Below are 22,873 nucleotides of genomic sequence, written 5' to 3'. Positions count from 1 at the left end.
GTAGCTGCAGTTCTTAAAAAATTCTCTATCTACACATTTGCTTTGTTTGTGGGGGTTTTTTTTCTTTTCTTTTTTTTTTCCCCAACCCTCTAGATGCAACAGCTCTACCCTCCGCTGGGCTCCTCGGATGCAGCTGCAGTTCGGGAACAACCAGGCAGCAGCACCACAGCTGCAGGGCAAAGCAAGGTCCTTGGCTCCGGGGGGGTGCTCCCTGCCGGCCCCCTGGCTCTCCGGGGCCAGTGGCCGCTCACAGGCACTGGCTGCAGCCGCACTTGCTGGGCTTCTCCACCTCCTCCACGAAGGTCGCACCGTTGCTGCACTCAAAGGCGTATTTCCTGCGCCGGAGCCGCAGCCCGGTGCAGCAGCCAGCGCCGGGGCCGCCGCAGGCTCCCCGGCACTCCACCCAGGCCACCGGCCGCGTCGTCTGGCAGATGGCGTAGCCCCGCTGCACCTGGTGGTAGTCCCGCACCGGCTCCCCGTGGCACTCCAGCTCTGCAGGACAGCGATGCTCAACCCGACATCCCGGCATGGGGCTGCCCGCCCTGGGCATCCACCTCCCCGGCGCCTACCTTGGTCGCAGAGGGCTCCAGCATAGCCGCTATGGCACTCACAGGTGGGCTGACCTCCTGGGGCGAGGCGGCAGTGGCCATGGACGCAGGGCCGACGGCGGCAGGGGTCGGGCGCCTCAGCGGGCTGGTTGCAGAGGGCACCCTGGTAGCCCTCGTGGCACTGGCAGCTGTAGGAGAGGGCGTCGAGGGGCAGGCACAGCCCGTGCACACACCTGCGGGCACCCGGCGCCGTCAGGCACCCGCCAGCACGGCGCAGCACAGCAGCAGCATGCACAGCCCACCAGCACAGAGCATGGCATGGCTCAGCACCGGCATGGTGCCAGCACAGTACTGCACAGGGAACAACATGGCCATGCCACAGCACAGCACTGGTATGGCACAGCTGTCGTGGCACGGCACAGCCATAGCACTAGCGTGGCTCTGGCATGGCCCCACCGGCACAGCACAGCCCTGGCATAACTCAATGCTAGTGGCACGGCATGGCACCGCCATGGTATGGCACCACCGGCACAGCACGGCACCACCATGGCGTGGCAGCGCCAAGGCATGGCACCGCCTGCACGACCCAGTCCCAGGGGAGGGCAACTGGCAACCAATGGGAGGCGTGGGCAGGGCAGGCAGTGAGGAGGGGCAGCCAATGGAGAGGACAGGGATGAGAGAGGTGGCCATGGAGGGGCAGCCAATGACAAGGCAGCCGGTGAGGAAAGGGCAGCCAATGAGCCAGTGGAGTGGGGCAGTTGTGGTGGGGCAACCAATGAAGTGGGGTGGCCAAAGACCCAATGGGGCAGGTGGATCACTGTGGGGCAGCCAATGGGTCAGCGCTGTTGCTTCAGGACAGCCAATGGGGCAGATGGGTCACTGTGGGGCAGCCAACGGGGCGGGGGCACTCACTTGTGCCCCTGGCAGGGGCCGCCGCGGGGCTGATCGCAGTGGGGCCCGTCCCAGCCGGGCTCGCAGTGGCAGACGGGGCCCTGGGCGCCAGCGGGCTGGCAGATGCCATGCAGGCAGTAGAGCTTGCGGCAGGGCTCGCAGCCCGGCACCACCCCTGGCGTCATCCGCGTCTTGGTGAAGTCCTGCAGCTCGTTGTTGATGTAGAGGTTGCGGATGCACCCATGGAAGCTGGTGCCGTTAAGGAGCTGCCAGAGGCGGAAGGCGGCCGAGTTGACATCCACGGGCATCCCTGGGGAGAACAGGGCTGTCAGCATGCCTGGCTGCCCACCGCCATCCCCCCAGGCCCTGTCCTACCTCCCACATAGAGCGGGGCCTCGCTGTTCAGCGTGTAGTGCTTGCCCGAGTTGTCCATGGTCATGGGGCTGCCGCCATCGATGGAGAGGTTCACCATCTGGTCGAAGGTCACCAGCTCCACAGTGTGGAACTGCCCATCGTTGATGGTCTCAGCGCTGGCGGGGAGGGCTGAGTCACCGGGGACCCCCCCAAGCCCATGGCATGGGGGTGGTGGTCCCTGGCGAGCGGGGAAGGGGTGGCAGGTACCTGTAGATGGCCGAGCTGGGGTGGGTGCCGGGGTCGTAGCTGACCCTGACGTGGCCCTGGTATAGCTCCACGGCCATGTGGTCACTGTCACCGTTGTACAGCAGGATGCCGTTGCCCTCAGCCGTGGAAACCTAGCAGGAGGAGAGGTGGGAGCCCACATCCCTGGGGCAGCACCCCCGATGCCACCCCCCCAATGCTGCCACGCCCCACCCCCCCCCCCCAGCCCTCACCTGCAGGGTGATGTTGGCCCGGGGCCAGTCCTGCAGGTCCGTGAACTGCAGGTACGTGTCGCGGTCCACAAAGTTGACGCTCAGCAGCTTCTCGCACTTGGGGCCACCAAAGCCGGGCAGGCACTGGCAGAGGGCGCGGGCACCCCGCTCCACACATGGGGCCCCGTTCTGGCACTCGACTCGCTCGCAAAGGCCAGGCTGGCTGGCGGCGCGGGGGTGGCATCTCGCAGAGCTGGCCGCTGCAGGGCCGAGGGTGCTGCTGGGCATGGGGCTGGAAAAGCGCACTACCCCCTGCCCACAGCCCCATGGGGCTCTGACAGCACCCCCCTGTTCTGGGGTCCTCAAGGAGGCTCTCCAGCCAGCAGCATCAGAGGAATGCCTGGATGCTGAGCCCCATCCTGTGGTCCCTGCCCAGGGACACTGGCTCCCTTCAGCCTCCATCCCTGGGGACCTACACACCCAGCCCCACTCCTTCTTGCACTGGGATGGATGGATGGATGGATGGATGGATGGATGGATGGATGGATGGATGTGGTAGCCAGGACTGGTCCCTCCTGCACAGTGACACGTAACCAACCCCATTATCCCGCAGCACCCCCCAATCCCTCCGGTGGTACCTGTAGCCGTCAGTGCAGAGGCAGGAGTAGCCGTTCACCTCATCCAGGCAGCGGGCGTTGTTCTGGCACCGGTGGTCCTGGCAGTCGTCGAAGTCCTCACTGCAGTTGCTCCCCACGTAGCCGGGTGCACACTCACACCTGGGGCAGGAGGAGGGCTCACGGCTGCCCCTTCCTTCCCCCCATGCCAATGCGTGCCTCCTCCTCCTGGCATGCCCCTCCCCATGCCCTCTCACCAGCCTGCGAGCTGCAGCCCCCCAAAAGCAGATCTCCCCCACCAGGCAGCTGGGAGAAAGCGGTTTGGGGAGGGGGGGCTCACCTGGGCCCCTGGCTGGTGGAGACGCAGGTGGAGCCATGCTGGCATGGGCTGAGCTCGGCTGAGCAGAAATCTGGCAGCTGCTCACAGAAATCCCCTGCAGGGCAAAAGACGGGGTACCAGGGGGTGCCCAGCAGCTCCAGGACTGGAGGGGCAGCCCCAGACCCCGTGGGGCAGGGGGAGCCCACAGAAGGCTCAGCCCAAGGCAGGAAGCTGCTGAACCCGCAGCTCGCACCACCACAGGTGCAGGGCTCTGCTCTGCCAGAGGCAGCTCTTGCCCCAGCCAGGTAGCAAGGGCATCCCAGGGCACAGGGGCTCAGCTGAGCGTACCCAAACTTGAGGCAGCTGTGCCCAGGGAAGCCCAGAGGCCACAGTGATGGGCACTGGGGCAGCAGACAGAGGAGCTATCAGCCCTCGTTGGCGGGAAGGGAGAAGCACTGGGCACATCACCCTGCCAGCCCCAAGATGTTTGGGGCCGGCCAGCCCTCATTCTGGGTACCTGTGTAGCGGGCAGGGCACAGGCAGGTGTAGTTGGTGGCACTGGGCACACAGGAGCCCCCGTTCTCGCAGCTGTGCTCCTTGCAGGGGTCACTGGTGGTGTGGCAGGTCGGGCCCTCGAAGCCCGCCGGGCACTGGCACCTGCCACGGAGCACAGGGCAGCGTCACAGGGTGGGAAACAGAGTGTTTTGGGGTGGTTCCCCCAAAAACACCAGCACAGGATCTTGGCCACAGAGCATGCAGGCACACCGAGAGGCTCTGGAAAGCAGGGTTCGGTGACCCCCTGCTGAACACTGGGCACAGGGAAGGGTGGCAGCATGCAGCCCCACAGCAGCCCCACAGGTAGTGCACAGCGAGGATGCCGAGTTGCCAGACAGCAGGCTGAGAGGCCACTCAGTGTGGCGGGTGGGGGGGGGGGGCAGCTGCGCAGCCCACCTCCTTGCCCAGGGTCTATTTTCAGCCACTAATTGCACCCTGGTTCCCGGAATGGCCTGAAGCGTTCAGGCTAGCAAGGGTTGTGTGGGGGCACGGCAGCTCTGCAGGGAGCAGCAGCGACCCCAGGGCTGCATCCTGCCCCATCCAACAGTCAGCCCTGCTGCAGCAGCCAGATACCAGCCCCAAATCCCACTGCCCTTTGCCTCCCCATACCTCCCATGGTGGCAGGACCCCCTCTCCCTGCCATGCCCTCAGCCCAGCACCCTGCAGGGCTGCGGGCACAGGTAAGCAAAGCCAACACTCAGCCCTGCTGATGCTGTGCTGGCAGGAGGCGCAGGCAGGGCTGCAGAGAGCAGGCAGCATGGGCTGGAGCTGCCGCGTGAATGCAATATCCCAGCTATATGCCCAAGGGAGCACGCAGGAGGATAAGGAAGCATCAGACTATCTCCATGGGATGCTGGGGCTCCACGCTGCTGCCCAAACACGTACCTTTTGTGGGCTCCCGTCCAGCACTCACCTGAACCCGGCTCCTTCCCCCTCCTGAGGCTGGCAGGTCCCCCCGTTGGCGCAGGGGTTGGAGGAGCAGCCACTGAGTGCCACCTCGCAGTCCTTGCCCTGGGAAAAGAGGGAGAGGTGGGAGCGAGGAGGGTGCCACAGCATCATGCCCAGCTCTCCCTGCCCATCCCACTCAGTGGGGCACTGCGGCGTGCAGGGAGGGAAGACGGTCCTTCAGGCGGCAAGCCCTGGGGGCATGGCAGAGCCCCCACGCTGCCCCCTTCCCCTCTGCAGGGACATGTCCCCCTGCACTGGGGACCCCTGGGACCAGGGTACCTTGTAGCCACTGGGGCAGACGCAGCGGTAGAAGCCGAGAGGGTCGTTGTGGCAGGTGCCCTGGTTCTGGCAGGGGCTGGAGAGGCAGGGGTTGCACTTGGCCTGGACGCTCAGGGCGGGTGGGCCTGCGGGACAGGAGGTACGGAGATGACCGTCAGTGCAGGGATTGATGGGGAGGTGTCCATTTGTGGGCACTGACATGGGGTGCAGAGCCCCAGCTGCGGCTGGGAGCAGAGCCTGCCCCACCGAGGGGCTGTGCACCAGGCCATGGGACAGCCATGAGTTTGCTCGGTCACCAGGGATGTGCCACCAGCCAGGTAAGGGGACAGAAGCATCCCTGTCCCCCTCCTCCACAAGGCAGCTCAATGGATGAAATGCTGAAGTCCCCCAGACTCACAGACCATTGCTCCGCCGGGCGCCAGGCAGGATGCAGGCCAGCTCCCCATGATGCCCGCTACCCTGCCTGAGGAGGGCACGAACGGACAGACAGGCAGCGCAGGCACCTCTCACCTTGGCATTCAAACTTCTTGGCAGGGGTGGTGAGCAGCAGCTTGCCTTCCATGTCAGGGGGCCCAGCGCAGCGGGCAATGCCTGGCTCCTTGTACCCCGTCTTGACCCAGCTGGAGAGCCAGCGCAGGTTGCAGCTGCAGTACAGGGGGTTGGCCCCGATGGCTCTGCAGGGGGAGGAAAGGCAAAACTGCACCTGCTGCCCCACAGAGGGAACCAGGCTCAGAGATCTTGGGACAGGACAGGACTCGGTCACTTGACTGGGCTGCCATGTGATGGGGTACCCAGTGGTCCTCCTTTCCCAGACCCACCAGAGGTGCTGCCATGGTGGGAGGACTGGGGCACACAACCCCACACCACTGCCCATTTAAGACGACCCTCCTGCCAACCCCACAGCCCATGCAGTGCCCCGTGGCTCCGTGCTGGGGCTCTCCTCTGGCTTCCCGCACAGACATCCTTGGGAGTCCCCCTCCAGCGCTCAGGCAAAGCTGCCTGGGCCCAGCGCAAATGGGGCAAAGCACCTTGCAGCTGTGTAGAAACAACAGGACCATTGCAGGGGAGCTGCGGGGCCAGCCTGGGCTCTGCCGCACAAGCCTGCAGGGCAGGGACTCAGGAGTGGGCTGCTGCGGACAAGCAGTGGGTTAAGGCCGAAGGTTGTGGGGACAGCATCAGGGGACAGTAAGGAATCACTCGGAGAGAGGAGGAGGAGGGTTGTTCTGCTGCGCAGCAGAGCAGGGCAGGGAGCAGCGGATGGCGTGGGAGGCTGTGGGTTTGGATGCCTCTTTGCATCCTCCTTCACTGCAAAGGTCAGAGGTGATGGAGGATCAGCGCAACCCACACCTGTGACGAAGGAAGGAAGGAGACGGCAGCCCAGAAGGTAGGCGGTAGGGACAGCAGATCCGCTGGGACTGACAAACCTGGTCCTACAGCACCGACAGCACCAGCTGGTGACACAGCTCAGCCCTGCGGGAACCGGCAGTGCGGGCTGGCAGCAGCAAAGGCAAGGGAAACTGGTAAAGAGCCAGGGAAGACCAGACCAAGCAGTTTAACTGCTGCTCCCAAAAAAAGCAGGGAGGCCAGGACTGGAAATCAAGATGCTCTCTGGAGGAACAGCCTGAGGATGCCAGGAGCAGGACCAGCCAGCGGCAAGCAGGCGGGTGGGAACAGCTTCCCAGGGACAGTGAAGGGACCTGAAAGTCACTGTGAGCAAAGCTGAACCCCTGCCCTGGGCAGTGGGTACAGGGCTGTGCTCCTGGGGCTCCCTCAAAGAGAGCCTGAAACACCAGCACCAGCAGGAGGATGCTTGCTGACAGATTTGGGGGGCTGTTGCAGGGAACCGCGCTGGCAGGAGGCTAATGACATGCTGGCATGGGTCAGAGCAGTCCCCACTGACCCACAGCCGTGCCAGCACTTTGCACGACTTGACCTGTGTGTTAGGGGACCCTGGGAACCTGGTGGGGTGGGGGGGACCCTGCTTTACCTCCAGCACGGACCATAGGGCCATCCCAGCAGCACTGGGAGGCTCAGCTGCACACCTGGACCTGAGGGCTGAGCGAGGGGAGGGCAGGCACAGCATGGCGATGCCCCACAGAGGCTGCCCCAGATACTGGCCCAGAGAAGAGGAGAGGAGGCAGCTCAGCCCCCAGAGAAGCTGGGCTCAGCCCTGTAGTTTTTAAAGGTCTCCTAAGCCTGCGTGCAGTCCTGGGCCCTGTGGAGAGGGAGATACTCACAGGTGGGACAGGGAGGTGACATCTGCAAAGATGCCCTCAGGGAGGCTGGAGATGTCATTGCCATGGAGAGACCTACAAAGAACAGAGCATCCTGCGATCCCCGCGGCTCCAGGATGGGCAGCAAGGACCATGGCCAGGTGGGCTGTCCCCACCCCACGGGTCCAGGTGTGGGTGGCAGAGCCAGACCCCCCCGCACTGTCACTGCTGCAAATGCACCATCTGCTCCAAGAGGCTGATGCATCTCCCCTTGCTCCTCCTGCAGCCTCTACCCTGCCCGCCTGCCTGCACCTAGCTCCAAGCAGACACAGGGACACACCCCGCAGCAGAGAAGGGGCCGAGCGGGGCTGTGAGCAGGGCTACAGGCAGGTACTTACAGCAGCCGGAGGGAGCGGAGGCCCTCGAAGGCCAGCGGAGGGATGCACTGCAGGGAGTTGTAGCTGAGGATCCTGCGGAAGGGAAGGAGGAGGCAACAGAGCGCCGTGGGCACTGCCACGGGCATCGCTGCACGCTCCCCCTAGCCACCCCCTGCCACCCCACACATCAGCTCTACCTCAAACCACATATTCAGCCAGGTGGAGGGGGGAGACCCTGGTGTCCCCAGCACCCCCCATCTTTGGGGTCCCCTAGGAACAACACCGCAGGGACCGCACTTACAGGGTGGTGAGCTGGCTCATGTTGGTGAAGGAGGAGTTGCTCAGGGAGCTGATCTTGTTGTTGCTCAGATCGCTGGAAAACAGAAACCCCAGGGGTTGGAGCCAGCTGGGCCCCAGCCCCCCTCACTGCTCCCCCACCTGCTCAGCTGCAATGGGGTGCAAACAGCAGCATGTGACAGCCTCCAAGGGAGCAGCAGGACTGTCACACAGGGTGATGGCAGCACTGCCATTGCCCCCGCTCTGGCCTGTGCCCAGCCCCCGCTGAGGCTGTCAGCATCCAGGGTCTGAGCACCACTGCCAGCTATGTCCCGGTGCAGAGCGGGGACACAGAGGGCTGTCAGCGGTCCTGGCACACCACCAGGCCCCTCCTCAGGATCACACACCACAGGGACAGCCCCTGTCCTCGCCCGCAGGTCCCAGCAGTGGGACTGGCTGCCTGGGCTCCTGTTCCTGGGTACTTACACAAGCTGCAGGTACTTGAAGGTGAAGAGCTGCCCCGGGACCTGAGTGAACTGGTTTCCATCCAGGTAGCTGCAAGGGAGAATGAAAGCACCTCAGAGACGTGAAGAAGCAGGAGGTCCCTCTCTCCACCCTCCGGTTTCTCCTGCGCAAGACACCCCTATGGACTTTGGGCTGCCAGAAGCATCTCCAGCATCACCTCCCTTCTGGCACCCAGGGTCTGCGAGGCTCTCGGGAGACCCGTGGGCTGGTGGGGGAGCCGGCATGGGAGTGCATTAGCATGCCTGGGGGCTCTGCACGCGGGGCCCCGGGGGCAGTCTCCCAGCAGCCTGCGTGTGCAAGCGCAGCCAGCCATGTGCTGCGTTTACACATCCAATGTGAGCGTGGGTGGCTGTAACCGTTCCCAAGGCATGTGTGAGAGAGAGCGGAGGATGTGGAAAGAGGAGGGATGTGCGAGACACTGCAGGGGTGTGAGGGGGTGCTAAACATATGCACGTGCACAACCAGTGCCTACACCCCCTGCACACAGGACTTGCTGCCGTCCCTCATCCCAGGCAGGTACAGAGCCCCTTTCGTAGCGATGGGCATCACGGTGCCCACACATCTAGACCTGGCACAGCTGCTTGGGTATCTCCCTGACACCCATGGTGATGGGTGGCTGACCCCAGGCAAACCACATCCCGTTGCCCATGTGCTCAGAGCTGGGGCTGCCAAGAGCATCCCCACAGCTGTGGTGAGTGGTGACGGCAGAGAGGAGCTGGCAAAGGCAGGGTGGTCCCGTCCCTGTCACTGACGGCAGGCTGCTGGGGACTGCAGAGCCCTAGGCTGCACGGCTGTGTGGGGACCACAGCTGCAGGGGGTGGCATTCCGCACTGCCCCCTCCCAAGGGCCAAAGAGCAGGGACCCGGCTGCTGTGACAACGCCCCTTGCGTATCACCCTTGGGGGCCCTGAGTTGGCAGAGAGGCTCTCACTGAGCCCCTCGCTGGGGTCAGGGTTGGACAGGGTTCCTTGGCTGGGGGGGGGTCTTGCTTCCCACTACCTGGCCAGGATGGGGGTCTGTGGGAGGGTGCATCTCTGCCCCAACCCCAGCAACCCCACAGAGCTTTGAACTTGCTGGAAATCAGGGGGAGAACCTGGGCACCTGCCCACCACTCACAGCTCTGTGACGTTCTTGGGGATCCCCTTGGGCAGGGCCTTCAGGTGCTTGTTGCTGCAGCGGACGACGGTGTCGAGGCAGGTGCACTCCTGCGGGCACTGGGGCCGGGGGATGCAGCTGGTCTCCTCCTGACCTGCACCGGGCACAGAGAGCCACAAAGTCACCGGAGCCCAGCCCTTGGGCACCACATGAGGCTGGACTCGATGCCTTGCGCCCGCCTAAGACTGCTCCCCTCCCATGCCGACCATCTCCCCTCACCCCAAAGCAGGGTGCTGCAGGTAGCCTGCTTGTGGGCAATAGCCTCAGCCCAGCTGAGAGTCAGCAGTGCAGGAATCACTCCTGCACCCAGAAACCGCCTGCCCCACCGGGATGGACGCAACCAGCCTGCTCAAGGCTGCCCTGATTTTCACCGTTTTCAAGCAAAAATGCAGTCCCAGGGATGGCAAAGAGGAGGGCGCAGAGGAAGGGGCTCAGCCCTGCAAATCATCCTGAAATAATCTCCTTCACCCGTCTCCCAGACGCAGGCTAGAGGGACCAGTGCCTGCGCCAAGCAGCCGGAGGAGCTGGCACTGCTCCCCCTTCCCTGCCGCAGCGCCGGGCTCCTGCGGGAGAGGCATCCCCGGGACGACCGTATGTTATCTCGCGCCACTAGGAAAGGCGCAGGATGCAACCCTTCAGGCTTTGACGTGGTGGAGGAGGGAAAGCAGAAGAAATTATGATTTGTTTGTAAATATTTTCCAGAGGGCTCAAAAAGCTGTTCTAAATTTAAAAAAAAAAAATTAAAAAAAGGCTTTTCTCTCAATACATGCACTCTCCACCGGCTCCATCTGCCCAGCTCCAGCGTGTGTGCAGGGCTAGGAGGGGAAGGAGGGCAGGAACAGGATGAATCCCGGTGAGCTTTGCCTATGCATCTACTCCTGCCAGCACCCAGGGCACAGCGTTTGCCTGCACGGACCTGCCTACGTACGAGGGCCATGCGGTGCAGTGGATGCAAACTCCTCTCCTGGCTTCAGAGCAGCTCCTGGGTATTTGAGTGCAGCCCTAAGGGCTGGGTACTATGAAGGGAAACTCGTGAATCATTAGGGGAGGGTATTAACGGGCTGAGGGACCCCTCGAGCTACCAGCTTGCCGCGGGGCACTGCCGGACATACCAGGAGCAGGGATGGTGTTGGGACAGGGAGTGTGATGCTGGCCCAGGAGGAGCAGCGCGGTCGCCCCTTGCCCCCGGCGCTGCAGGGCCCATGAGTTACCTTCCTCACACCTGAAGTCGGGGAAAGCCACGTCCTGGAGCGGGATCTGCCGGAGGAAGTCAGGGTTTTGGCACCGCGGGTTCCCCGTCACGATCTTCCTCTTGCGCAGCCAGTCCCCCAGCCAGGCCAGCTGGCAGTTGCAGTTGAAGGGGTTGGCGAGCAGGTTCCTGCACACAGGAGGGAGCGCGAGGGCATCACCTGAGCAGCTGCTGGGCAAGGGGACCCGCTGCAGGTCCCTGCCGCGATGGGGACAGCCTGGAAGCATCCCCCCGGGGGCCCGAGACGTACAGCGTGGAGAGGGACTGCAGCGTGTCGAAGGCACCTGGCGCGATAGTGCTGATCTGGTTGTCGTACAGGGAGAGCAGGCGGACGTTGCGCAGCCCCGTGAAGCTGTCGTTGTGGATGCAGCTGATGCGGTTGTTCCTCAGCATCCTGCAGAGGAAAGGGGACAAGGGCACCTAATGACCCAGGCAGGTGCCACAGGGGAAAACCACCTCAGCAGTGCCCAGGCTGTGCCCACCTCGCTGCTGGGCAGCATGATGAGCCTGACCCAGTCCCCGAGCAGCAAAAACCTGCCCCCCCAGCTCAGGATACAGCCAGTGGATGGGTAAGGCACTCCGGAGGTGGTCCCGCAGTGATGCAGACAGCACCAGCCTGGCAGCACGGGCAGGGCAGGGGAGCAAGGAGCAGGGACGTCCCCGTCCCTGTGCCCACGGCAGAGGGGGGACTCACAGGGTCCTCAGCCCATCCAGGCCCCTGAACATGCCGCTCCGCACTGACTCCAGCTGGTTGACGGTGAGGTGCAGCTCGCTGACGGAGGATGCCCCCTCGAACGCCCCGTCCTCGATCTCTGACACCTTGTTGTTGCTGAGGTTGCTGCGGAGAGGGGAAAGCAGGCTGGGACAGGGGGCTCTGCCCCAACCTCATCCTGAACCCTGCCTCCCCCAGGTCCCATCAAGCACCCCGTGATGCCCAGTCCCTCAGGGGACCCTCAGGTCAGGACGTGCTCCCCATTTCACGCCCCAGGCTGCCCTGGAATCACGACCCCATGTGCCTTCCCAGCCCCTGGGCACTCCTGACGGTGCTGTGCCTGCCTGATACTCACATTTTCTTCAGATGTGGGAGTTTCTTGAAGATGCCGGTGGCCTCCAGGATGGAGATTTCATTGTTGTTTAGGCGCCTGGGTGGGCGGCAGGGAAAAGAGCTCAGGAGATGGCTGTGAAGGGCCTGGCACAAACCAAACCCTGAGCCAAATCCCAGTGCTGGTGATGTTCCGGTTGCAGAAGGAAAAGCAGGGTGGGAGAGAGGAGGCTCTTACAGCTCGGCTGTGGACTGCGGGATGCGCTCTGGGATCTTGGTGAGCTTCAGGTTGGAGCACTCAACCACACTGGATTCGCAGCGGCACTTCGGGGGGCAGATCACGTCACTGTTGCACTCGCTGTTCAGCTGGTAATCCTCCGTGCCTGCGTGCCGGCGAGGGCAGCGTGGGGTCCCCCAGGCAGAGGCACGGGGGGCTGTGCCTGCCCTCCCCTCCTCTGATCCTCCCACACCCCCAGCTGGTCTCGGTCTCTTCCCCAGCTCCCCTTATCCCAGCCACTGCGTGCACACTACCCCTCTGTGTGCCCAAAGCAGCTTATCTGCAGGGATATATCTCCTGGGTACGTGGGACGCTGCGCTGCCCACCACCTCTCCCCTCTTGCAACACGAGCTGGACCCCAGGGATGCCTCTGTGCCCATCCGGATAACGGCACGATGGGACATGCTGCAACACATCCCAGTAGCCAGCACTTTTGTTACCACAGCACCTGGGAACTCAGCAACCAGAAACGATGGGAAATGCAGCGTGGTCCTGCCAGGCCAGACCACGGGGCTCTGGCACAACCACCCCTGCAGGCAGCCTGGCCGAAAGGGCACTGCGCACGCACCCACACACCCGCGCGTGTGGCTCTTCCTCTTACCTGGGATGAAATACTGCTCTTTGGCTGCAGAGAAAAAAGCACATCAGCACCCCGAGCACACAGACACCAGGCTGGGGCAGGGCTGAGGACAGCCATGCTGCAGGGCACCCGTGGCAGGGACAGGAACAGCTCTCACCCGAGCAGCGAAACTTCTTGCTCTTGATCTGGCCAATGCGCTTGTTGGCCAGGCGCCGGGGGCTGGCGCAGCGGGCACCGCTGGTCTCGATGGGGTTGGCGCGGAGGAAGTCTGCCAGCCACTTCAGGTTGCAGTCACAGACGAACGGGTTCTGGGCCAGGTGCCTGCGCCGGGGGCAGCGGGTGATGCACCGCGGGAGCAGCGGTGTGAGCGCCAGCTCCAGCCCCAGCTACCTGCTGAGATATTCCCCCCCAGCTGCCCGCCCACCCAGCCGTTGGAGCCGGTGTGGGCACTCACAGGGTCTGGATGGCCCGCAGGGAGGTGAAGGTGCCCTTGGCCAGGCTCTGGATCTTGTTGTCATAGAGCGAGAGCAGCGACAGGTTCTGCAAGTCCTGGAAGGCGTCCGCCCGCACGCAGTTGATCTTGTTGGCGTTGAGAAGCCTGGCAGGGAGGGAGGCAGGTGAGTCTGGGGACCCCCTTCACTGCACCATGGGTGTTGGGGATCTCAGCCCCACTTCCCGGTGTCCTCGCAGAGCATCCCACCCAGCCACCAGTGCCTTACAGCAGCTGCAGGGCGAAAAGTCCCCCGAAGACGCCCTTGGGGAGGTCCGTGATCTTGTTGCCATACAGCACACTGGGAGAGAAAGACTGGTGTGAGAGGGATGGGGGGTATGGTTCAGCAGGCACAGTGTCTGCCCCACCTCACCCCACATGCCTCGGTGTGGGCACTTACAGTGAGTTCAGTGAGCGCAGTCCCTGGAAGGCGTCAGGGGCAATCTCCGAGATCTGGTTGTTGCTCAGGTCTCTGAAACCCAAAGGGAGAAGGTGGCCTGGACCCATCTTCTCTCGCCCCATGCCCCCATCCTCCTGCTGGGTCCAGGGGACCACTCCCAGCACCCTATATACAGAGCTGTGGATATCTGAGACCCCATCCCAGTGCTGCCACGTGGGGCACCCATGTCATGGCAAGTGCCCCATGCCCGTCAGAGTCGGAAGCTGCGGGCTCATGGCAGTGGACAGTGCGGGGAAGGGTGCTGGGTCCCGATGGTGCTGGGCTGGTGGGGGCTGCACACTTACATCCTCCGCAGCTTCTTGTAGGGGGAGAAGGCACCTGGGGGGATGGACTTGATGCCGTTGAGCTCCAGGCGTCTGCAAAGAGAAGGAGGAGAGATGAGGGCTGTAGGGCTGACCAAAACCCAGCACCCCATTGACAGGGCTGCAAGACCCCCAGGCTTGCAGTAAGTGACCGCCCCAGAGTGGCACCATTCACACCAGGGACAACTTGCAGCCTGTCGTCGGGGCTTTCTCCATCCGGGAGGGGTGCCATGGGTGGGGGGACCATGATGGCTGGGGTGGGGGGAGCACCTCCTCCCCCCCAGCACCCTGGGTCTGGGGTTGCCTGCTGCCTCCCATGTGCTCTGTGTGCCATCCCCGTGGGGCCTTTGCTCCATAATTGGATTCCCCTAAGGAGATTATTTCTCTATTTACATTTTTAATGCAGCTAAATCCAGGGCTAAATCTGGGCAGCATGGGAGAAGGGCAAGGCCCGCCGCCCCGCGGGGTGGCTGAGCCGTAGGGCTTGCCCCCGTGTCCCCACTGCCCCAAGCCACCCAGAGCCCGGCGGTGACAGTGCGGGGCCGTACTCACATCTCTGTCATGGTCTCGGGCAGGTTGGCGGGGATGGCCGTCAGCCCCTTGCCCCGACAGTCCACAATGCCGTTGCTGCAAGCGCACATGGCTGGGCAGGAGCCAGAGGACAAGCTGCAGAGCTGGGCGCGTGCCGGGTCCATTTGTCCTGCCAGGGAAGCAGCCAGCGTGGGAGTTGCAAAGAGCTGGGCCAGGCGGGTGGATGGCAGCAGCCCAAGGAAGGACCCTGGTGACAGCTCGGCATCCTGGGACAGCTCATGGCACCCTTGAGCGGGTGCAAAGTCCTGTGTGCCCTAACCCCATGCAAAAGGCACATGGCTCCAAGGGCACAGACTGATGCACCCTTTGTCATACCGATAGGGTGGTGTTGTCCCCACACCAGGGACGGTGCTGACCTGACCCAAGCCCACGGGGTGCATCCAGGCTCTGAGCTGGGGCACGTGGCAGGGAGTGGAGGTGGGTTGCATCAATGGGATAGGCTTTGTCCCCCCAACCCGTGTCCCCACCCTGGCACCCGCCACCTCCCCCATCCTCCTCACCGGAGCAGCTGAACTCGTTCTTCTGAATCTCGGCCACGTTGAGGCCACGGAGCTGGGCTGGAGCGGCGCACTGGGTGAAGAGCCCGATGGTGGGGCGCTGGCGCAGCCACTGCGAAAGCCAGGCCAGGTGGCAATCACAGTAGAGGTGGTTGGAGTGCAGGCGGCTGCAGGTGAACAGGGCAGTCAGCGTCCACGGGACGGTTCCTGCCCACCCCCCTGCCCTCCGGCTGCTCCAACCTGGCTCATGCCAAAGGCCACGGGCATACAAAGGGGGACACAGAGGAGCCAAAGAGCATTTGTGCTGGCTGCCAAGGCCACCTTGCTTGGCAGTGCTTGGGGATGCTCTGCAGGGTTGTCCCCTTCATCCCCTCCCCAAGGTGCTGTCCCAGCACTGCTGAGCTGCTGGCACCAGCAGTAGAGCTGAGGACATCCCACTCCAGCCCGGGGGCTCCCTCCTGCCGCCACGGCCCCAGCACTCACAACGTCCGCAGCTTGGGCATGTGGTTGAAGCTGGACACGGGGATGGAAGTGATATTGTTGTTGTTCAGGGTCCTGCAGGAAGGCAGAGGCAGGCAGGTCAGGGCGGCCAGGCCATAAATGGGAGTGTGAGATGGTCCAGGTGGCACCAAACCCCTGGGACCAACAGCACCCACCCACCGCCCAGCACAGGGTGGATGGATGGAGAGGTGAGGGATCGGGACAGCCCAAACCCCTGGGCAGGGCTTGCTGTCCTTTCCAGGCTTCTCCTCTCCACAGCCAGCTGCAGGCAGGTAGACCCCCTGGGGCAGGATCAGGCCCTGGAGCATAGCCCCACAGGAGTGGTACCAGACCCCTGCTCAGCCCCTCCTTGGACCAGGGAGAGATGGCATGCGGGGGATGTCCTTTTAGCGCCTCAGTGAGCGGGGAGCACCCGGGGACACCCTCATCCCACATGGGACTTGCAGGCTGGAGGCTCCAGCTGGCCCCTGGCCACTTACAGGACCTCCAGCCCTCGCAGGGCACGGAAAGCCCCATCCTCGATGCAGCTGATCTGGTTCTTGTCCAGTTGCCTGCGGGAGTTAAGACGGAGAGAGCATTGCTGGGACAGCCCAGGCAGAGAGCGACCGGTGGCTCCTGATGCCTCCTGCCACCAGACCTGACCCTAGACTCCCCCATGCCACCCATGCCCATCCCCACTGGGACTCACAGGTTCTTGAGGTCAGTGGCTCCACGGAAAGCTTTCCTGGGGATGGCCTGGATGAAGTTCTCACTCAGGTCCCTGCAGAAGAAAGAGGCAGGAAGGAAAATGAGCAGTGCCTGCAAAGCACAATGACCCATGGGACCAGGTCGTCCACAGGCAGGGGTATGCCCTGGCACTCAGTGAACCCCAAGGGGCTCTGGGAAACTGTAATTTGGCTTCAGGTCCTTGTTTGCCCAGTGCCCTGCTGCCCATCCCGAGGCAAGTCTGGCTCCATCCATGGTGGCTTCAAGTGGCTGGGGCTCCCCGGACACTGCTGTCCCCGGCTCTGATAAGCAGAGCAGCAGGGCACAGCTCTGGGAAAACCCTCCGTACTTAAATACCCTGTGACTGCTATAATTACAGGTCCCTGCTGATTAACTGGTAATTATGCTCAGTGGCTCCAGCAGGCATTCCCATGGAGCCTGCCCTGCACTTCAGAGGGCACAAATAATCGGGTCATTAATTACTTCATCACTACACAGCATCGTCCATGTAATCACCCGCTCTGCAGTGCCGGGACATGCCAGGACGTGCCGGGCCGGCACGGGCTCTGTGTTTGCAGGGTTGGCAGCGGGTCAGATCCCCCGCCATGCCTGGGCTGGCTTTTAACAACCATGAAGGCCAAAAATCTCACTGCAAAGTAGGGTCGGGGTCGACTGGCTCAGCTCACCCCATCCGCAGGGGGACCTGCCTATCATATTCGTGTCCTATGGCTCCTGTGCTGCCATTCCCTCTCCCACCCCAAAGGCCAGGAGCTCCTCCGAGCTCAGCAGGCGCCTGCATTGCCTGTCCCCAGCCCCACGCCAGCACAGCCCTGCTCCAGCCACCCAGAGGGCAGGAGGCCAAGTACCCAGCTCCCTCCTGGCACAGGGAAACTGAGGCACAGCATGGCATTTGTCCTATGCAGTAAGTCCATGGGTGAGTGAGAAGCAGGACTGGGACATCCCGCATGGATTAAGCACCCCCCAACATTACACAGGCCATGCAGACACCCCCATCCCAGCCCCGACAGGTGGTTTGGGGTGTCCCTGGACACCAGCATTTCACACTCAGTGCTCACCAGCTCTGCTTCAATAAAACGAATCCTGTTCACTGCTGATACTCCAGAGCAGTTGGGAGGGGTCAGAACGGAGGCACAGCATCCACACTCCTCCCCATGTCCCCATTTCCTCCAGAAAATGGGCTCAGCATAGCCCACAAGCTGCTTGCAAGAGACCTGGAGGTCTCCAAATCGGGACTTCACCCCAGCCAAAAGCTTCACTGCCAAGACGGGGAAATGTTCCCAGAGGGAAGCACCAGCATCGCTTGCACAGATGCATGAGGAGAAGGAAAATCCAAGGATGGTGGGCTTGCCCAGCCCTCCAGTGAGATGCCCAGCCACCAAGGAGCTGCCATACGGTACCAGAGTGATGCGCACGAGGTGTGCAGGGGCTGGTGCATCGCTCTGGCACCGTATGCAGGGAGCAGGGGTTGGTGCATCGCTCTGGGTCGTTCCTGGGGAACCAAACCCCGCTGGGAAAGCACCATTGCTGGGGCAGAGGAAAGGAGATGCCGTCCCTAGAGGGGCCCAGGCTCCCGGGGAGAGTAAAGCCCAGCTCCCCTGCGAGCAGCCGGGCGCGCAGCAGGCGCAGTTTCACCGCTACCCGCGTGGCGGCACTGCCCGGCTGCCCTGCCTGCACTGCCTGCGCTGCCTGCACTGCCTGCGCTGCCTGCGCTGCCTGCCCTGCCTGCCCTGCCTGCGCTGCCTGGCCCCGCTCAGGCTGCTCCAGCCCTTCCCAGGGCTCTGGGCCGAAGCCCCCCAAAGGGATCGGGGTCGCCTCGCACTCTCCAAAGGGGAAGGACCCGACACCTACAGCAACCCCTGACACCCCAGCATCCCTTCAGATGCAAACGCCCCCTTCCCATCCTCTGCTGGGGACGCGATGAGCCTGGGGACGCCCAGGAATTGCACTGACCTTTCAGAAAAATGCAGCATTGCCCCAAATCCCCTTTTCCCCTTTGGGTCCTAGAAGGAATCCCCTAGAAAACGCTCTGGCAACCCCCAGACAAAGTTCACCGTTCTTCCTAGCAATACGTTCAATGCATCATGCTCCCTCTTGGCAGCTGCCTGTCCTCCAACATTAAACCAGTCGCAGCAGGGCCAAGCACCGGAGCACCCACCACACTTTGGTGCTCTGCATCCCCTTCCCAGCTCCGGCACTGCCTGCCCAGGCAGCCGCTGCCTGCAGCTTGTCTGGTTCCCCCATGGAAGCCTTGCTCGTGTTTCTCTGCTCACAGCACATGGGAGTCCCAGCACGCCCGGGGAGTAAACCCAGGCGTCTGTCTGCAAGCTGCTCACTTACAGCTTGTGAGGGAAACGCTGCTAGAAGGTTGCAACTGACTTTGTGAGGCTTCTCCCCTTCACAGTTTTTGGTGACAGTCACCAATGAAGTGCTGCCATTGGGAGTACCGAAGCCAAGAGGGACAGACGCTGGATGCAAGGGTTTCAGCAAGGCCCCGGCGCCGGGCTTACATCGCCAGCACGGTTACACAGCTGACAACACCAGGACAAACACATGCTTTGCCTGCGGGATCCTCGGGCCTCGGTGTTGGAACAAGGCACGGCCCCTTCCCTCCTGGTGTTTCATAGCTCCCAGCTATGTTTGCTTTACACTTTGGCGCCAAAGAAACAGCAGATGGCACGGCTTCTCCTCGCTCCACCGCGTGCCTTGCGGCACCCTCGGCGGCTCCCACCCCGCCAAATACAAGCATGTCGCTACCATCACGTGCGGAGTGCCAGCAGTGACCACGAGCGCTGACACATCCAACAGCCCCGCTGGGGACCGGCTGGTGGATGGGCACAGATGAAGGAGGGGGAAAGAAAGCATCCCCTGCGCTGCTGTCACAGCCGCCCTTTCTGCCTTTTCTGGTTTCACTTCCTGATACTTTCTTAAAGCTCCAAGTTTAAGAGTTCCTGGTTGTTGAATCCAGGGGATGCCCAAGCAGCTGGCCCGTCCACAGCACTGCTGTCCTCCCATCCCTGTGCTGTGGGGACCACACAGCCGCGGTTTCTCCCCACACGGCACAGGGTGCAGAGGGCTCCAGTAGTCCCGAAGGTGCAAAGGTGGAAGGATGATTAAGGGGTGAGCAGGTGATGAGGGATGCACAGCCTCCTCCCTGTGAGTGCCAGAGGGCAGAGCCGGACTTCTGGACTACGGACACCGTGGGCAAACCCTCCATGGAGGCTGTGGCACACGTGCATGCCTCAATGGGAAGCCCTCAGCAGCCTGTCTGCAAAGCAGGGCCCCTGCTTGCTCCCCAGGAACCTGCTACATTTCTACCCCTTCCTACCCCAGCCTCGTTCCAGACCCCTTCAGTCCCCAGGCTCACCTCTCGCAGGGGTTTCTGACCCTGCAGGTGCCCATTAATGAGCAGCAGCCAGCTCCAGCTCATGGCTGTGCCATGGGGAGAAGGAGGGCACCCTCTTTCCTTCCACGTCCCCCAAAAGCCTTATGGCCAAGCTATATCCACACAATTCCCTCCTGGCTGGGCAGCATGGAGGATAACAGTGGTCAGGGATTGGTATTTTGGACACTTCCCTGCTCGGATCTTCCCTGCTGCCCTGCCCCACTGTGAACCACGACGTCGGTGCAATACATGCAGTGGGTCAGGAGGTGCCCCCTGCGCTGACTCTCCTGGCAGCCAGCAGCCCCTGCCCCAGCGCCGCTGGTCCCCAGGGAGCCTCGGCGAGCAGCCAGGCACTGGGGCACAGCTCCCTCGGGGCTGGCAGGGACTCGGCAGCGGGAGCCAACCCCCCAGCGCGCCGCCCTGCCCAGCACTTAGCGGGGCACCCGAGCAAAACTGTTCGACATCACTTCCCAGTGGGGAGCCCACTCAGGCAAACAAACCCCGGCAGCCTTAATCTCCCCGGCAAGAGCCCGGCGGGCCAGAGGACGGGTGGGTGGGAGGGAGGGGGCCGCAGCAGGGCTGTGGCGGCCAGGCGGGGAGGCCGGGGCTATTACCACGCTCTCATTCTCTCGGCTAATCCTGACTTCACACTTTAACCTGATTGAGCCTTGTTTGGCGAGCCGGCTCCTCGCGCGCCGTGTGAGGGGATTAGGGCCGGACGCAGCGGGGAGGTAATTGCTTCCCAGCAGCGCTGCCCCCGTGTCCTCCGAGCCCCCCGCCGCCTGCCAAGAGTGCTGGGGCGGCCTGGCAGCCCTCCGGCGTGGCGCTCCCCTCGCCAGGCAGGCCGGCTTGGCAGCGTCAGCCGGGGCTGGCTCTGCAGGCAATGCAGAGGTCCGTCTCACCCGGTGTCGGCAGCCACCGGGCCACCTCCGTCCAGGCAAAAGTTGCAGCTCGTGTCGTGTCCCAGCCATGCTGGCAAGGGCTGTGGAGACATGCCGCAGCAGGCGAGCGGCTTTCTTCCCTGGCAGTGCCCGCGCGCTCAGGAGCGGCTGCCGGCTCCAGGTGGGTGAAGCGCAGGGGGTTGCTCTCCTCTTTAATTTGTTTTCTCCCCAGCTTCCATACTGGAAACTTGTTAGCATCCGGTGGTCTCCCAGACCCTCTCCCGCTCACTGGGGCAGATCAAAGGCATTAAACCTTCAGCTGCTGCCAGGCCACTGCTCCCACAATGAAAATGCATGACAGGTCCCTGCTCACGGGCCGGGTGCTTCCCCCAGCAGCTCTGCTCCATCAGCACTGGGACCAGCCACTGCAGGCACCAGTTCAGCCACAGCAACCGTCCACCAAGTCTCGATCAGACAAGGCAGCTGCCCTTGCAACCAAAGCCACGCAGCTCTGGGCAGCACCAGAGTTTCGGGCTGGTTTAGGTGCTCCCCGGATCCCAGCCTCGCCTCACCGGCGCTGTGCAGGAAGAGGCTGTGCCAGGGTGCAGCTGGCATTTCCCCAAGCCAAAGGGCCTGCCAGGGACTAACCAGCAAGGACCATGGCACCAGCAGCTATAAAGCAGCCCGGTGTCCCTCGGCTCACCCCACACATGCTGTTTGCCCCAGCACAGCCTGCCCAGGACAGAGGGACGGGTAGAACCGCGGCTGCTCTGCCAGCACAGCTGTTCATGCCACCATCTCCACCGCCTGACAGGTGACAAGGGCGAGTGTGAAGGGACAGAAAGACTCCTGCATTACGCAAGATCGATAGACTAATAAGCGCTCGCATTAGTAGCCAACAGCCCAGAGTCTCCCTGGGGGTTTTGCACTCCCATTTCTCACTGCAGGGGAGGATCAGCTGCACCCACTGCTTGTGCCGTCATAGGCACTCATAGCCCCACGCTGGGGGAAACAAGTGTCACCCACGTGTCCCAGCCACATGAACCACTCAAGGTGATGGACACAAGTCCCCAGTGCTGCAAGGACCCAGAGCCCAAGGAGGGGTGTCCTGGAGGGGAGCTGCTTGCCAGAGGTTGGGGGCAGCTACCCTGCTGCTGCATTAGCAGGGTGCTGGGGTAACAAGGCAGGGTTTTGTCCACTGTGTCACCTGGCCCGGTCCCCAGCGCCAGCATGAGCAGGGCCCCGCAGCCCAGACTCAGGTTCAGGCTCCCGCGGCGTGCCCCCAGCATTACGTCAGGCTGTTTGATTTTTAATGGGCTCCGCTGGCCCAGCTGCCAGCACTGCTCCATCCTGGCTGAGGGGGACGAGACAGACCTCCCACCCCCTCCACCCCTGCCTCACTCCGCCATCCCCAAGGTCACAGGCAGCCTGTGTGCTGCCTGCTGCTGCCTGCTACCTGCTGCGACCCCGGCCCCTGGGGCTGATGGTGTTTGCGCAGGACAAGGTGGGATGGCAGAGCCCAAAGCATGGGCGCAAACAAGTCAGGGTGCAGCATGGCGGGCTCAGCGTGAGCCCCTGCCACCGATGAAAGATCGTGGGGTCTCTGGAAATGGCACCTTGGCAGGGGCCAGAATGGGAAATAGGAGGGAAAGGGACAAGGTCCAAAGCAGCATGGCGAAGGGGAAAGGGAACATTATTTGCTGCTTTTCACAACACCAGAACAAGGGATGACCGGCACAATCACAAAGGCAGGCTTAAAATCACACTAAGAGTGCTCCTCCAAATTAGGCATTGTTAGTCCATGGGACTCCCAGCCACAACCAGCTCAAAAGGGAAATGAATAGAAGCAAAGCGCGGAGATGCACCTGCAATGCAGTGCTGTGGCGAGGAACACCTACAGGTGGATGCTCAGGAGCTGGCTTCTGCTGCCAGGAGACCAGCTGGGCACACCTCTGGTAGCCACCACACTGCCCGGTGCAGGCCGATGGCTCCGCCACTGCTCAGCTGGCAGGGACTGTCACCCAGCAGGAGCCACTTCTCCTGTCAGCCTGTTTTAGTGGCAGGCGGAGATGTACAGCCCTTCTGCTCCCCAGAGCAGCTTGGGGGATATCAACCTGGGGTCCGCCCGACGCTGGCACCCTCCGCCCAGCCAGGGCAGGGTGCCAGGGTCCCCGCTCCAGTGTCTGCCTGCCACTCTTGTCCCTGCCCCTCCTGGGGGGGGACAGCGAAGTCGGGGGGGGCTGCTCCTGTGCTGGTTCAAGGGGGAACAGCTGGTTGCTGCTAGGAGCATCCCAGGCTGGGTGGCGAGGCACAGCCCACCCCACTGGCAGCCGGAGCGAGCGCTTCGTCAGGCAGCCCCAGCCGCC

The 22,873-nt window shown here is 63.0% G+C and overlaps 1 protein-coding gene across 1 annotated transcript in view; it reads right to left on the bottom strand.

The window, feature by feature from the left end:
* Positions 1-247: 247 nt before the first annotated feature.
* SLIT1 (slit guidance ligand 1) overlaps positions 248-22,873 on the bottom strand; it is a 61,833-nt gene continuing 39,207 nt past the window's right edge. Inside the window, 34 exon segments of the mRNA XM_059820921.1 lie at positions 248-492; positions 570-781; positions 1,461-1,749; positions 1,815-1,969; positions 2,061-2,191; positions 2,291-2,506; positions 2,508-2,529; positions 2,908-3,045; positions 3,224-3,317; positions 3,720-3,859; positions 4,671-4,768; positions 4,985-5,109; positions 5,495-5,658; positions 7,222-7,293; positions 7,596-7,667; positions 7,876-7,947; positions 8,337-8,405; positions 9,491-9,623; positions 10,741-10,907; positions 11,029-11,172; positions 11,473-11,616; positions 11,846-11,920; positions 12,059-12,203; positions 12,699-12,722; positions 12,835-12,998; positions 13,132-13,275; positions 13,397-13,468; positions 13,568-13,639; positions 13,912-13,983; positions 14,482-14,629; positions 15,021-15,184; positions 15,501-15,572; positions 15,998-16,069; positions 16,207-16,278. Of these exon segments, the coding sequence (XP_059676904.1) occupies positions 248-492; positions 570-781; positions 1,461-1,749; positions 1,815-1,969; positions 2,061-2,191; positions 2,291-2,506; positions 2,508-2,529; positions 2,908-3,045; positions 3,224-3,317; positions 3,720-3,859; positions 4,671-4,768; positions 4,985-5,109; positions 5,495-5,658; positions 7,222-7,293; positions 7,596-7,667; positions 7,876-7,947; positions 8,337-8,405; positions 9,491-9,623; positions 10,741-10,907; positions 11,029-11,172; positions 11,473-11,616; positions 11,846-11,920; positions 12,059-12,203; positions 12,699-12,722; positions 12,835-12,998; positions 13,132-13,275; positions 13,397-13,468; positions 13,568-13,639; positions 13,912-13,983; positions 14,482-14,629; positions 15,021-15,184; positions 15,501-15,572; positions 15,998-16,069; positions 16,207-16,278 (4,198 nt within the window).

Source organism: Gavia stellata, chromosome 9 (assembly GCF_030936135.1).
Source record: "Gavia stellata isolate bGavSte3 chromosome 9, bGavSte3.hap2, whole genome shotgun sequence".
Lineage (NCBI taxonomy): Eukaryota > Metazoa > Chordata > Aves > Gaviiformes > Gaviidae > Gavia > Gavia stellata.
The sequence above is the reverse complement of the archived record's forward strand: the minus strand, read 5'-3'. Positions and strand labels throughout refer to the sequence as shown.